The sequence below is a fragment of the Lactuca saligna genome, chromosome 2, assembly GCF_052625555.1.
Source record: "Lactuca saligna cultivar CGN05327 chromosome 2, ASM5262555v1, whole genome shotgun sequence".
NCBI lineage: Eukaryota > Viridiplantae > Streptophyta > Magnoliopsida > Asterales > Asteraceae > Lactuca > Lactuca saligna.
In genome coordinates this window covers 174,611,337-174,627,114 of record NC_136418.1, presented here as the reverse complement: position 1 = coordinate 174,627,114, position 15,778 = coordinate 174,611,337, and the positions used below count along the sequence as shown (strand labels likewise).

The 15,778-nt window shown below is 36.5% G+C and overlaps 1 protein-coding gene and 1 non-coding gene across 2 annotated transcripts; one reads left to right on the top strand and one right to left on the bottom strand.

Moving 5' to 3' along the window:
• Window positions 1-4,661: 4,661 nt before the first annotated feature.
• LOC145032881 (UDP-glycosyltransferase 76B1-like) lies at window positions 4,662-12,715 on the top strand. The gene is made up of 3 exons (XM_078981838.1): window positions 4,662-5,473; window positions 8,701-9,519; window positions 12,184-12,715. The coding sequence occupies exons 1-3, from the start codon at window positions 4,945-4,947 to the stop codon at window positions 12,261-12,263; spliced, it is 1,428 nt and encodes a 475-aa protein (XP_078837964.1). The 5' UTR covers window positions 4,662-4,944; the 3' UTR covers window positions 12,264-12,715.
• Window positions 12,716-14,298: 1,583 nt separating this feature from the next.
• Window positions 14,299-14,405, bottom strand: LOC145033119 (small nucleolar RNA R71). Its single transcript, XR_013677359.1, has one exon. It is a non-coding gene; the product is annotated as a small nucleolar RNA R71 (small nucleolar RNA).
• Window positions 14,406-15,778: the final 1,373 nt, after the last annotated feature.

Sequence of the window (15,778 nt, the reverse complement as noted above, 5' to 3'; positions counted from 1 at the left end):
GCAAAGACCACCGCCCCCAACTCCAAATCGTGCGTCGGGTAATTTGCCTCGTGAGGCTTGAGCTGTCGCGAAGCGTAGGCAATGACATGCCCCCTCTGCATCAAAACTGCGCCCAACCCTGAAATGGACGCATCGCAGTAAACCATAAAATCCTCTACGCCCTCAGGCAGGGCTAGGATCGGTGCCTCACACAATTTCTGTCTCAGCATCTCAAACGCAGCCTGTTGCTCGGGTCCCCACCGAAAGACCACGGCTTTCTTCGTCAGTCGTGTCAGGGGTACGACTATCTTGGAGAAATCTTGGATAAATCTCCGATAGTAGCCCGCCAATCCCAGGAAGCTCCGAATCTCGGATGGAGACTTCGGGACCTCCCATCTCATCACGGCCTCGACCTTGGCCGGATCAACCAGAATCCCGTTCTGGTTGACGAGGTGTCCAAGAAATTGCACCTCGCGCAACCAAAACTCACACTTGGAGAACTTGGCATACAAGCTCTCCCTCCTCAGGGTCTCCAATACCTCCCTTAGATGCTCCTCGTGTTCCTCCCGAGTCTTAGATGTTCCTCGTGTTCCTCCCGAGTCTTGGCATACAAGCTCTCCCTCCTCAGGGTCTCCAAAACTCACACTTGGAGAACGGCCATTCTGGGGTGCTGACCTACCCATACGGCCATTCTGGGGTGCCGTCTTACCCGTGTCAAGCCATTCTGGGGTGCTGACTACCCATGTCAAGCCATTCTGGGGTGCTGACTACCCATCGGTCCTAACAACCGATCCTCGGGGACTGGTCCCCTCCCGCTACCTCTATCGCATAACATAACAGACCAACATACAAGCATACCATCACATACAGTCAGATAATTCTGGGGTGTCTGACTACCCTGCGGTCCTAACAACCGAACTCTACTACTATTGCATATAACGTATCATGATAGCATATAACATAACAGATAATAACAAACCTAGATGATTTCACAAAGACAATCATCTATCATATGTCTCCTACTGGTGGGCCGGCATTGTGGCCTTAGACCCACCGCTACTGGAAGGTAACTCACCTCAAAGTAGCTGCTGAACTGATCGGGAACTAACTGACTGCTGCTGCTCCGGGAGTCCTCCGGCTGCAATTCCCACAACATACTCAATCAAACACTGCTAACTGTCCTTTAGGTAAAATGACCATTTTACCCCCGGTCTAGCTCTAAGCCAAAGCTAGAGTCAACTTTCAGTTGACCCGACTCGCCGAGTGGATCTCCACTCGCCGAGTCCCTAGCAACTATTGTCCTGGGTCCCTGGTTCTACCCGTCGAGTTGGGCTATGACTCGACGAGTTCATCTTCTAACTGTCATTCAACTCCTTCATCCTACTCGCCGAGTTGTATGAACAACTCGTCGAGTTCATCTTTATCCGAAGAACACTTTTATGCTAAGACTCGCCGAGTTGTATGAACAACTCGCCGAGTCTGCTCTTAATCTATGAAGATTGCCTTGGACTCGCCGAGTCAGGGCATTGACTCGCCGAGTCCTAACATGGGTGAGTTCAGCTCCCAACTCACCGAGTCACCCCCTGTGACTCACGGCTCAACTCGATACATCATGAAGGGACCAAATCGGTGACTCGCGACCAGACTCGCTGAGTCGCCGCCATGCATCCACCAAATACACCGATTTACTCGATTCCAGTCCATGCCATTCATAGATCTGGACTTCTAGGACACAAATCACACGTAAAGTTTCCAACTTTACGTGTGGATATTCACTAATGTGGATTTTAGGGTGCAAAATGCCTCAAAGGGGTAGATCTAAGATGAACAAGCCACATGGGGCCATAAAGCTAACAGATCTGAGCTCCTGGAGCTCAATCTTGCCTAGATCTAAAGGTTAATCCACTTATTACGAATCATTAAGCACAAACAAGCTTGAAGAATTGCTCAAGAGTGTCCCAAATGAAATCCTAAGCATAGAAACAGGGGAAAAACGAGATATACCTCAAGGAAAATGTTGAAATGACACAAAGATGGCTGATCTCCTTCTCTTCTTCTTGATCTACTCCTCTTTCTCCTCAAAACCTTCAAGAACACACCAAGAACACTTCAATCTCTCAAAGAAATAAGGGAAAACGATGTTGGGGGAGTTCTGGGGGTGAATGGGGACGAGTTGGGGCGGAATGAGGGTTTAAATAGGGTGCAAACCCTTGAAACTTAGGGTTTCATCCAGCAGCGGTGACTCGCCGAGTCCATGATATGGACTCGCCGAGTCGCCCACTTAAAATGTGTCCTGAGTCTCGTCCCTACTCGGCGAGTCGGACCTTATGACTCGCCGAGTCCAAGGCTAAAATAGGGCAATGCTCAAATAAAATTCACATACCGGAAACCAGGTGCTACATCTATTCATTTTGCTTTTATATTTTATTGACGTTGTTGGTGATTTCTCATATTTCTAATACTAGGTGGAGATGTGTAATGTCATATTTTCTAAAGAAGACGTGTGACAAGCAATGTGGACTTGTGACAAGCAATACTTACGTATATTTAGATTCTGCCCACTAACTGTTCTCTGAAATGCTTGAATGAAATAGTTCCTTTATTTCCATCCAAACATAAAGACAAATAGTTCCTTTAATTCTGTTGGCATTTGTTCACGAATTATATGAAATCATGAATCCAAATTTGTTGGAATGGAATCATGAATTCTAATTTTGTTGGAATGGAATCACGAATCCATTTATCTTTAATGGTTTTTGCGTGATTTTGTTTTGTTTTGCTTGAATTTTATGCGTGAATTTTATCTTATATTGTTGGTTAATAATGATCAAGTATTGAATACCATTATTTTTTGTAGGTACGAAACGAGAGATATCAAAGCAAAACATGGTACATATGAAACTTACAACATTCTAATGGAATGGAATGTTATATGGGATGAAGATGAACAATGACCACCAATCTCCCAAAAAGAATAGATTATTCTACCAGAAAAATATACAATATAATGATATATATATATATATATATATATATATATATATATATATATATATATGTGTGTGTGTGTGTAATAGTATATTCAGGTAGAATGATTCATATATTGTGTTTTTTGTGTTATTAATACGTGTAACATTCGCATAGAATAGTATATAATTTTTTTTTATCTTCTAAGAATGTGATGAAATTTTTTTGAACTTGTATCCAAAATTTTGTTATTCTTCAAAAAGTTCATTAATCAAAATATATATTATGTCAGAATATGTAATTCTTGTATGGTTTAATCATATTTGTTATTTTTCAAAATATTGATAAACATATTCCATCAGAATTTTCGAATTAAGAGAATTATCATCCATAAAATCAGATTTTTAAAATTAATAAAATCTATTTTCCTTAAAATATGTAATTTTCCTTTTTAACATTTATGTTAATTGACTAAAATACCCTTAGAATGAATTTAGTTTGTATTTTTTAATTATATTTAATTTAATAATATGTATAATTCACTTTCCAAAATTAAGTAAAATGATTGGCCTACAATTATGCATATAATAACACAATACTTAGTTTGAATAGAATAACCTAAGCATATATATATATATATATATATATATATATATCAATGTTGTAAAAATCGTTCGACGTTGGCTAATCGGTGGACTGGAGTTAAGAGATTAATCGGCTAGGCGGAGACTAACCGGGGGATTAATCGGGGGGCGTTAATTGCTAATTTATTAGATTTTAAAAAATTATATATAACTAATATCATATAAAAGATCGTAAATACCACTAATATCATAACAAAATAGGTTCATATGATAATACAATACTAACAATACCTCAAATAGCTTTTGTTGAGATATAACTTCTTCAAAGTGTTAAAATTTATTGGGTTCTACTATTTTAATCATTGTGTATGCAGGGATTAATCGTTAGACACCCTCTAATTGGTCGAGTAATGCCTAGAGATTAATCGGGACCTAATCGGGTCGGTTCAGTTCCATTTCTTTCGGTATTACCATATGCAAAAATCGAACCCAAACCGAAATTTCAGTTTTTGAAAAATCCAAACCTAAACCATTGATTTTTAATATGATTTCGGTTTCAGTTTTGCTCAACTGCGCCATTTACTAACAAATAAATGTCGTCCCCAATTTATATAAATAAAATTTATCTTTTCAGTTATAATAAAATAATTTTCTTTGAACTTAAAAGTTTTGTATATAGTATATTTATTTTTTGAACAATGTGAAGAAAAATCCAAATAGTAATTCAAATTGAAACGATGAAAAAGTTTTGTATATAGTATATTTATTTTTTGAAGAATGTGAAGAAAAATCCAAATAGTAATTCATATTGAAACCCGGTTCACACATCTCCCAACAGGAATCATCCAACCCAACTTGCTTAAATGCAGACCCGTGTGAAAAAAATCAAGCATTTGTTGAAAATGGGCGAGTTAGTATTTTCTCAACAACTTATTTTTTATTTTAACCCAACCTAAAAAACGTACATATATTTCTAAACACATACTTTATTTATAATACCAAACTAATGTTCGTATATTCGTAAACCAACTCACTAATCTCCGAAAACATTATTTGTTTAAATTCAACTATTACATAGTACTGTACATAACATCAACGTCCTGCCTATAAGACCAAACGATCGGTACCGAGATGGAGAAAGAGGACCATAAAATCATGTCTTCAAGACAGAACCAAAAGCATTCTCTAGGATCTGGTTGCATTGAGATGTAACATTTTTTGTATTTTTCTTTTTGTTTTGGTGTTATTTGGATCGGATCCAATGAGATAACATGTGTGAGGTATAATTTAGTTAACAAATTCATTTTGGATCCTTGAACAGTGGACTGGCACATGCTACACAAATTTGTAGAAAGGATTCAGTAAGAAAAATAAAGATATCTCCCAAGTAAGTCTTGCCTCGATCCCTGAATCCATGGAAACCAATGTAAGCGATACCAATCTCCGGTGCACAGAAATTCGCCGGAGAAATAGAATCATATTGTTTCCGCTACCTTTCCAAGGCCATATCAATCCCATCCTTCAGTTAGCCAACATTCTTCACACCCAAGGTTTTAAAATCACCATCATACACACCGAATACAACTCCCCAAATCATTCAAACTATCCTCATTTGGCCTTCAAATCCATCTCGGACCGATTCTTTGAGATTGAAAGCCAATTGGCAACGAAGATAGACGCAGACCCCGCCTATTTCGTGAAGTACCTTAACAGAAGCTGTGTGGAACCGTTTCGGGAGTGTCTGGGTGGGTTGTTGGCGGAATACGGTGAGGGATCGATTGCTTGTCTGATTACAGATGCCGTATTTTGTTTCACGCAGGCGGTGGCAGACTCCGTTAAACTCCCTCGGATGGTCATCCGAACAAGCAGTCCAGCTTGCATCCTTGCTTGGGGCGCTTTACCCTTTTCCTCTCAAAATGGTTACTTTAACCTTACAAAACAAGGTCGGTTCTACTTTTTCTTCTTCTTCCACCTTTATTCATACTCCATGTGCTTTAAACTTCTGCATTTCTGCTTGAAAATCTAATTTAAAAATAACTGTATTTATAACTATATCATCTTTATACTTATTTATTATCTAAATATATTATAGTTAGGCTTAAAAGATCACCTCAATATTGTTGATGATTTTTTTTTAATATAAGGAAAGATGATAACCACAAATCATCTACAATTATCGACTATAATTTAGGAGAGTCGATATACTCTATAATACTTTTGGCAACATATATAATTAATATTTTGTTGATAGTTATTTAATTTATTTTTATACTATAAAAAACTATAAAATTACAATAATTTTTATTGTTATCCCATTATATTTTTGGGTGATTATTTATTGACTAATGTATACGTAATTGTATTTGTGTTGATAACTTATTACATATTTATTAAGTATAAATAATTTGAATATTTGTTAAAAAACTATAAATTAGTAGATATAAGAGGTATCTTGCCGAACTTGTTTAATTAAAAAAATTTAACGAGCAAATATGCAAATATATGAAAGTCTTGTGACCTAAGTTTAAAACTCAAAAACGCTAAGAAGTAAAACTGTCAATATATGAAAGTACTGTGGCGAAAATATAAAACTCAAAAAGTCTCAGAGTGAAACATGTAAATATACGAAAGAATAGAGATCAAGCATGTCAATATATAAAAGTCTCGTGTCCATACTTTAAAACCGGGTAAGAACGAAACTTTCTGATATAAAAAACTGTTGTGACAAAACTATGAAATCCATTTCCACCTTTTAATTTTTAATTAGTATATATAATGAAGACTCCACTTTCCAATCAAATATGAATCATAAAGATGGTTTTGCAAGTAAAATAATGAGTGATCCAAGACTGAAGCCTCTTAGATTTGAATTAAATACATTTATTTTAAAATGTTTAGATATGATATTTGTCTACATTATTCTTATTTTAATAACCGTTGTTTATGGAACATAATTTAAAGACTTTAATCTTCCAAAATATGAAGCAATCTTGTGATATTTTTGATGAATATAAAACCTTTATATATTAATTAAAATTAATTAAAATATGAGAGGTGTCTTGAACTCTTTAAGGTTTTGCACTTGTGCTACAGGCCAATCATTTCTCTCTCTCTTTTTTTTTTAATTTCTTATAAAATCAAATATATTATAAAAAAAATTATAAAAAATATATCAAAATTAGTAGTTTTTGACTCGCCTTAAAGTATAATTATTATATTGTTTATATGCATAAAAGTATTAAAAATAAATAAGTAAAGGAGTGAAGAGAGTGAAAGGTAATAATTTCCTGAAATGAGGGAGGGTTTGAGAAAATAAATGTGGCGATGAGAGGTAGTAGTGAGATGATACAAACCACCCTTTGCTATGTAACAAAACTGGGATAACTCAAAAAAAATATTTATAATTTATGTAAAAGATTTTTTTGTGGCTTTTCACATCTTCATCCGGTTTGATCTATGTCACTTTCTTTAAATCTCTAATTTTGACTTATTTGACCATTTATAAAAATATATAAAATCTAATCAAATTTTACATTAACTTACAAATACACTGATCGAGAATATGATTAATTAGTAGGGTAAATTACACGATTGGTCCCTGTGGTTTGGGGTAATCTGTATGGTTGGTCCCTATAAATATTTTTAACTCGGACCATCCCTATATTTTGTTTTCGTCTCGGATTTGGTCCCTGATCAAGTTAAAAAGACTGATTTGCCCTTAAGAATATTTTTATTGATTTCTTTTATAATTTTATTTTAGTTAATATGTATTTTAAATATTAAATAATTAAATAAACCTATCCTCAACTAACCCCCACCCGGTCACCCATACAACCCTCCTTTCACCTTTTCCCCTTCTGCTCTCGTATCCTGTAATGTGGCTGGCTCACCTCCCTAAAAGCCATCGCTGGTCTTCTGTACCACCACCACCGTTCCTATCGTCGGAGTTAAAATCAATACTTCTCTGGCAGTTAACCTAAACCTGTAACTGGGATGCTGCTTTCTCACTGTTCAACTTTATCTGGTGAAACAACAAATTTGAAAATTTCAACAACAAATAGAAACACTTTGATCAAACTCAAAACCAATCTCTATTTTATATAAAAATCTGGAATTTACATTTTTAAATCTTAATTGACTACTGATTCTCGCTTCCCATAGCTGTCCAAGAAACAGATTCACCATCACAATTAACAAAAAGCAAAATCAAACTAAGACGAAGAGATTGCTAAGATGGATCAACAAATTGGGGAACAAAAAGGGCATTTACTGGTGTTGATTAATAAATAATTTGAAGAAAAATGGAGATGGAGATTTCCAGTCGGAACATTTACCGACATCGACGACATCGTTCCTCCAAGCTCTCTTCGCAAACCTCCACCTCAAAGTCTACCCCCTTCTGAAACCATTGCTTTTTGAAACCCGACGTCCAACCTAACCCCCGCTTCATTCTCCTTCGTCTTCTCCCTGCCGTTGCACCCCATAAAACCCACTTGATCGATTAGGGTTCAAACTAGCTGAAAATCCTAAATAATCAACCATGTTCATGCTCTTCTCATACATAATCGAGTCCAGGTCAACTCGATTAGGCTTCCAATAAGAAGAAATCGAGTCCATTTGGGGATTTGACCCTCATTGTAAACCCCCTGGTTGAGGTGTATGGCAATCAATCTTCACCATATGAACAATATTGTTTCCGGCGGAAGAATCGATTTCACGCAACGAAGGTGGTCAGTGGCAGTATATAAAGTGATGTCCTATGGAGAAGACGAACTTATTATAGAAGTTAGGAATTAGGAAGAAGGAACGGTGATGAAGAGGAAACGAGGATGAAGGGATGATGACGAACTGTGTATATTTTCTTAGGGTTTTATTTATTTATTTATTTTAATTTATGTTTTATTTGTAATTTATAATAATAGATAAATAAAGCAAAATATATTTAATAAGGGTAATCTTGTCATTTTACATCTACTAGGGACCAAACGTGCAACAAAAACATACCATAAAGATTGTCCGAGTTAAAAATACTTTATAAGGACCAACCATGCAGACTACCTCAAACCACAGGGATCATTTGTGTAATTTACCCTAATTAGTAAGACGTGTGTTGTCGTGTATTTGAGTAGGCTAGCTCCTAATAGAATAACGTTTGTATGAACCTTTCCAGATTCAAACTACGAGGAATCGGTGCCGGAATATCCAATTATGAAATTCAAAGACGTCTCAAAGATGACAACCAACCCAGAAAGTATGAGGAACCTTGTCACGGACATGCTTAGCCATATGAAGGCTTCATCAGGTCTCATATGGAACACCTTCAAAGAACTCGAAGAGCCCGCACTAGAAACCATTCGCCAAGAATTTTCAGTTCCGAACTTCGCTTTAGGCCCTTTCCACAAGTACTTCCCGGCATCCTCAAGCAGCTTGATCGAACAAGACAGAACTGTTCTCTCATGGCTAGACACCCAATCCCCCAAGTCAGTAATATACATAAGTTTTGGGAGCATTGCACATATAACTGAATCAGAATTTCAAGAAGTTGCTCAAGGATTAGCGAATACGGATTTCCCATTTTTGTGGGTGGTTAGACCGGGGGTAGTTCCTGGTTCAAAATGGGTCGAGTCATTGCCTGAAAAGTTCATAGAAAGAGTGGGTGATAGGGGACGCATAGTGAAATGGGCTCCTCAACAAGACGTATTAGCTCATCCAGCAACCGGGTGTTTTTGGACTCATTGTGGATGGAATTCAACGTTGGAGAGTATATGTGAAGGAGTTCCTATGGTTTGTTCTCCTTCTTTTGGCGACCAACCATTGAACGCAAGATATGTGAGCGATGTATGGAAGATTGGTGTTTTGTTGGAGGATGGGTTTGAGAGGGTGGGGATTCAAATGGCGCTTCAAAGAGTAATGGTGGATAAAGAAGGAGAAGAAATGCGGGAGAGAATAACTAGTCTCAAGGAGAAGGTAAATCTCTCTGTTGATGAAGGTGGGTCGTCTCAACAATCATTGAAAGGCTTAGTGGATTATATATTATCATTTTGATCTATAAAAAACCACATGCAATATTATTCTAGACCAACTAAACTTTTGTTACAACATGAAACGAATTTTTTTTTTTTTTCAAAATAGAGTTTGAAGTATGTTTGTTTCAAATTTTATCAATTGAATTGGTAACTGATTTGAAGTGAAAATGGATTTACTATAAAGTTGGTAATTAATTAATGCACTTTTAATTGGTAACTGATTTGACACTTCATGAGATAACTTTTAAAACAACCATAGTAAAAAAAAAAAAAAATCACTCCTCGAGTCGGGAAGAGGAAACCTTTGTTATATCCACGGATAATTAAGAACTGTCCAATTTTATATGTATTACACAGCAAAAGTCATTTAAACTTTTTTTTTAACTAGAAGTCAAATTTCTAACTAAAAATTAATGTATATGGACAACGAAAACGAGTCAATCATTATAATTTAAATATCCTTAAATGCTTACGATGAAACAAAAAAAAAAAAAAAAAAAAAACTATCGTTACTATGAGTTATATATATATATATATATATATATATATATATATATATATATATATATATATATATATATATATATATATATATATATATATATATATATATATATATTAGACAAATTCCCGCGCGTTGTGCGGTACATGTTTAAAATATATTATTAGAATATAGTTTTCATACAGTCAATTTAGATTCTTTTATTATTGAAAAAATTCATAAATGGTCCATGTTGTTACCTAAAATCTGATGTTTAGTACACGTGGTTTGAAAACATCATAGTTGGTCCCTGTGTTTTCAAAACTTTTAACGATTGGTCCTTATTACTAACTCTGTTAAATTTTATCCGTTAAATGAAGAGCATTTTCGTCATTTCATTACCACAGGGACCATTTATGATGTTGGATCTTATTTCTTTTTAAAAAAAGGAAAAATTAAATATAATTATTTAACCACCAGTAGCACAACCCCTGTTCAATATCACTTTCAAACCACCATTCTTCACCTCCCTATTTTGCTCGCCACTGTGGCAGCAATCAGAACCCTCAAGTTAGCAAACCAAAATACCTACTGCTGACCCTCACCCACCGAACGCATTCCTTTGAAATCGATCACCCTCAAGTCTCATTGCCCCGTAAACACCACTCTACCTCCCTTTTTTTTTTTTTTTATCGAATTTACTCATTTTTCTCTTAATTTGAATGTTAATGTTGGAAAAATTTTGCCCATGATTTTGATTTGGCTATGCTTCATTTGGAATATTTTGTTGCGAATTTGATTTGGTATTACCATTGAAGTCTTCCTAATGGTAATTGTGTTGATCTCTTAGAGAAGTTGGAGTTTATAGTAATCATGAAGATCCCCCAGAAAACACAAATCTCTTCTTGGGTTGAGAAATGAACCATAAATCCGGTTGGAAGATGGGTTATATAGGGCTTTTATTAATTGCATCCGGTAAACAGAGGTGTTGATCACCTCTCTTCTGCTCCAATTTCAGAATCAGTTCGCAGTAGTCATGAAGAACCTCTTTCCTGTTCCTTCTTTTCTTTTCCTCCGCTCCCTCACCATTTCCCAGCCAACTACTCGTTTCCTCCTTGATAGACTCTCCCTTTTTACTTACCTCCTGAGTTTTCTACACTATCTCCATCAACCGATGATGGTGTGATGGTGGCAGGTATGAATTTTAGTGATAAAGCATGGGTGTAAGTGTGCATCGATGGTCGTGTTTAGGGTTATACTCATCGATAGTTTTATTTGAGATTATCTTGCTTAACCTCGAGTCGTTGACCATTTTTCTTCATCATCCATCGCGATCTTCAAGTTTCTTAAACCTAATTCAAAGAATGACCTCTTTGGATCTTTCAGTTGTAATAGAGAGGAAAAGGAGCATCGATTAGCGCCTGGTAGTAGACCTTGATGGAGAAGACGAAGAAGGTGGGTTTCATTTTTGGAGGATTAGGTGGTAGATGAAGCTTCAAAGGTTAGGGATCATGATTGGGTAGAGATTGTTGCATCCAGGAAGAAAGAAAGGAAGTGGAGACGAACATATATATATATATATATATATATATATATATATATATATATATATATATATATATATATATATATATTAAATAATATTTATTTTTTTCTTTTTAAAAAAATAAGAGAAAACATCATAAATGGTCTCTATGGTAGTGAAATAACGAAAATGCATTTCAGTTAACGGACAAAATTTAACGGAGTTAGTAATAAGAACCAATCGTCAAAAGTTTTGAAAATACAGGGACCATCTATGAGGTTTTTAAACCATGTGGACTAAACTTCAGATTTTGGGAAATCACAGGGACCATTTATGATGTTTTTTCTTTATTATTATATCTAATGTTTTCCTTTTAACTATGTTAATATATATATATATATATATATATATATATATATATATTAAATTTTTTTTTAAACATTATTTGATATTTTACTTTAGGTTTTAAATTTTACACTAAATTTTTAAGCTTGTTTGATATATTAATTGATATTGCCATATTTATACTTATTTTTAGGCAGTATTTAAGTACATTTTTATTAATAAATTGATAATATGTGCAGAATAGTGATATTTATGAGTTTAAATTGTTATTTGCAGTCAATACAAAGGATTTTCGAAGAGAGGGACCAGAGGTGACAAAATGGGGAACATGGGAGGCTTGGAAGACAAGAAAATAATAATTTCATAATAAGAGCTTAATTCACGACGTGGCGGTGAAGCCCACGACGTGGCACGGGTGTTCCAGTAGATAAACATCGCGACGCAGAGGATTTCCTTGAAGGATACGTTTTACTTGGAGCCCACGACGTGGCGCATATGGCCACGACGTGGCGCAGGTTTTTGAGGATTATACAAGTTCTCCTATTATTACGAATAAAGGGACTTTTGGCAGAAGAAAAGGAGTTCCAGGAGACGTTTCAGAAGAGAAGAAAGGTCCTGGAAGAGGGATTTCAACACCAAAAGAAGTAAAGTTTTATATTTAGTTGATTATAAACATGTTTTTCATTAGTTTTAGCTGTGCTAGTTTAATTACTATGATGAGCAACTAAATCTAGCTACTTTTGCTTAGCTAGATGAAGCTTTGAACTTATGAATAGTTATATGTTTATGGATTAATTTGAGTTGGTAAGAGTTGTTTGTGTTTGATTTGTATAACCTAGCATGCTATTATTTGCTTATCTAATTGCTAGATTGCATGTTCTGTGTAGCTTAGTGACTATGAAACTACATGAACTTGTTTACCTAATAATTTAGTGAACATTAAATTGTTAGAGCTAGGATTGACCAATCTTAGTTAGTAATTAGGCTAAATAAATCTTAGCTGTGCTAGAGAACGTAAATTGTGACCATAATTGCGTTTAAACAACAAATCTTACATAACATATTCACATTCATAATTAGTTCTGTGTTTAATTATGTGTGAACATACATGGTTTAACATGAATTAGTTACTTATTGGTAAGATAGAACTAAATTACTAATATAACTAAAACCCAACTTAATAACCCATAATCATTAGCTAGCCATAAGGAAGAAGTGGATTCAACTAAGCAAGAGTGTGTTTTTATTAATTTGATTAAGTTCATTTGATCTTGCAAAATCAGATAAAACCCCCTTATTAAATTTGTTAATAAATTAGGTTAATTTATTAGTAATTAGGTTAATTAGTAACACCGTTCCCTGTGATCGACACCCGACTTACCTAAGCTATACTGTAATCTGACTAGATACACTGCCTATAAGTGCATAGTTAGTCTTAGTTTGTTAGGTTATAAATATTAAAATTAGTGGGTACTTACGTGCACATCAAGTTTTTGGCGCCGTTGCCGGGGAACGGTGCAGATTATTAGTTTATTTAGTTGCATTAGATTAATCGTTTTTTTTTTAGGAATAAAATCTGCAGAAAGCTTAATTGGTTATTTATTTTGCTAGTTTATCTTAGTTTAATTATTGTTTTGTTTGTCACAGAGTTCACGACGTGAGATTTAGTATACTCACGACGTGAAATCTGAGAGTTCATTTTTAGTTTTTCTTATTTTAGTCCAGTTTTACGTTTTAGTTTAGCAAGTTGCAGGAGTTAATGACCAGAGGCTCAAACACACCATTGGTGCCACCACTAGAAGATCCCGAGTTTGCAATTCACAAGAAAAAGACGCCCTTGCAAGAATTGAAGTCAGCCTTCTCTAGGAAATCAGGAAAGAAGACAGGAGAGTCAAGTTCCTCAACGAAGCACGAGAGCAATCTTGAGCATTTGGATCATTCACCCGTGCAAACCGAGTACGAAAGCGACACCGAGCCAGAATTTGAAGAACACACGAGTAAACCCGAGAACGAGCCAAGGAACGAGATGGCAAATATTGAAGAAATGTTCATGGGAGCTTACAAGAAGCGGATCCACGAAGATGTGGGTCCCGGATTAGTCCAACCCGCAATACCTGCCAATACCACATTCGAGCTGAAGGGACACATATTGACTGCGCTGAAGGACATCCCATTTTTCGGGAAAGACCATGAGGATGCTTTTAAGCATCTAGATGAAGTCAATGACATTGCTGATTACTTCAATGTACCAAATGTCAACAGGAACACCGTCCTGCTTAGGATGCTGCCCGTTACTTTCAAAGGAACTGCTAAGGAGTGGTTAAAAGCACTCCACCGGGTACAATGCGTGAGCAATTCCTAGACCAGTTTTGCCCACCATCCAATATAGCCAAACTCAAGAAGGCAATAGCCAACTTTGAGCAACAGCCGGGGGAGTCACTGTACGAAGCGTGGGAGCGTTACAAGGGCTTACTCAGAAACTGCCCGCAACATGACCTAAATGTGCAGCAAGAGATGTCAATCTTTTATGATGGGGTCAATGTGATGACAAGACAACTCCTTGATTCTCAAGGACCGTTGACAAGGAAAAATCCAAGGGAGGTCAAGGAGCTAATTGAAGAATTCGCGAAACACTCCCACGAATACCATAACCCGAGGCAGGATGGAAGCAAAGGCGGTGGAGGAGCCCAAACTGAAGAAATTGCAGCTGTCATGGCCATGCTGAATAACATGGATCGCAGGATAACACAAATGGACCAGTCGATACACGCTATAAGAGTGGGGTGCGAGCAATGCAATGGTCCACACTTGACCAAGGACTGCAACGTGGATGAACTTGGGAACAGAAAAGCTCAAGTGTGCTACTCTAATGGGGATAAGTTTGAAGAGGACCGGAGGAAACCGAAGAAGGAGTGGCTGCCATATGAAGAATATAGGAAGCAAAAAGAAGAGAAGTATAGGCAGACAGGTCGAGGCCTATATCAAAAGGAGCAGCCACCAGCCGAGAAGAAACCCGACCTAGAGACCATTTTAATGAAATTTATGGAAGCATCGGAAAAGCGACACGAGGCCACGGATTCCGCTATCATGGAACAACAAACATTGATCAAGAACCAACAAGCCTCCATCCATAACCTTGAAGTACAATTTGGTCAACTAGCAACTTTAGTTCATGAAAAATTGTCCCCGAAGAGTCCCAAAGTACAAGCCCAATCTCACGTAATGGCCATCAATACTGAAGAAGATACAATATCTGAGTTCCTGGAGGCGTTGGAAGAAGAACCGCAGCAGCCCAAGAAATTAAGGATCGACAATGGAGAAAGTACTGAACCAGGCGACCCACGACGTGACTCTCCTCTCGCCACGACGTGGCGCAAGTCTGAGCAAAAACCCTTTGCGCCTATTCCAGCTTATCATCCACCTATGCCATTTCCCACCCGCGCAGCACTTAGTCAACTGGAGAAGGAACATTTAGAGTTTGTGAAGCATGTGAAAGGGATCCCAATTAATACTCCCTTTGTTGAATCCTTATCCAAAGCTTCTGAAAACCAGAAATTACTGCAAGACTTGATAGATACGCGAAGTCAATTAAAGAAGCAGTCTACAATGATTCTGAGTGAACAAACTTCAAAAGTTGTTTTGGGAGAAACACCAGAAAAGATGGGGGATCCTAGACGCCTCACTCTTCCATGCGAGTTTGGGAATAAAATGAAGGTTAATGCTTTAGCCGATTCTGGGGCTAGCATTAATCTAATGCCTTTTTCATTTTATCAAAAATTGGAGATTCAGAAGATGAAGGCTACAAAAATGAAGATTCACATGGCGAACCGTTCGGTGACACAACCCCGAGGCATAGTGGAGGATATTTTGG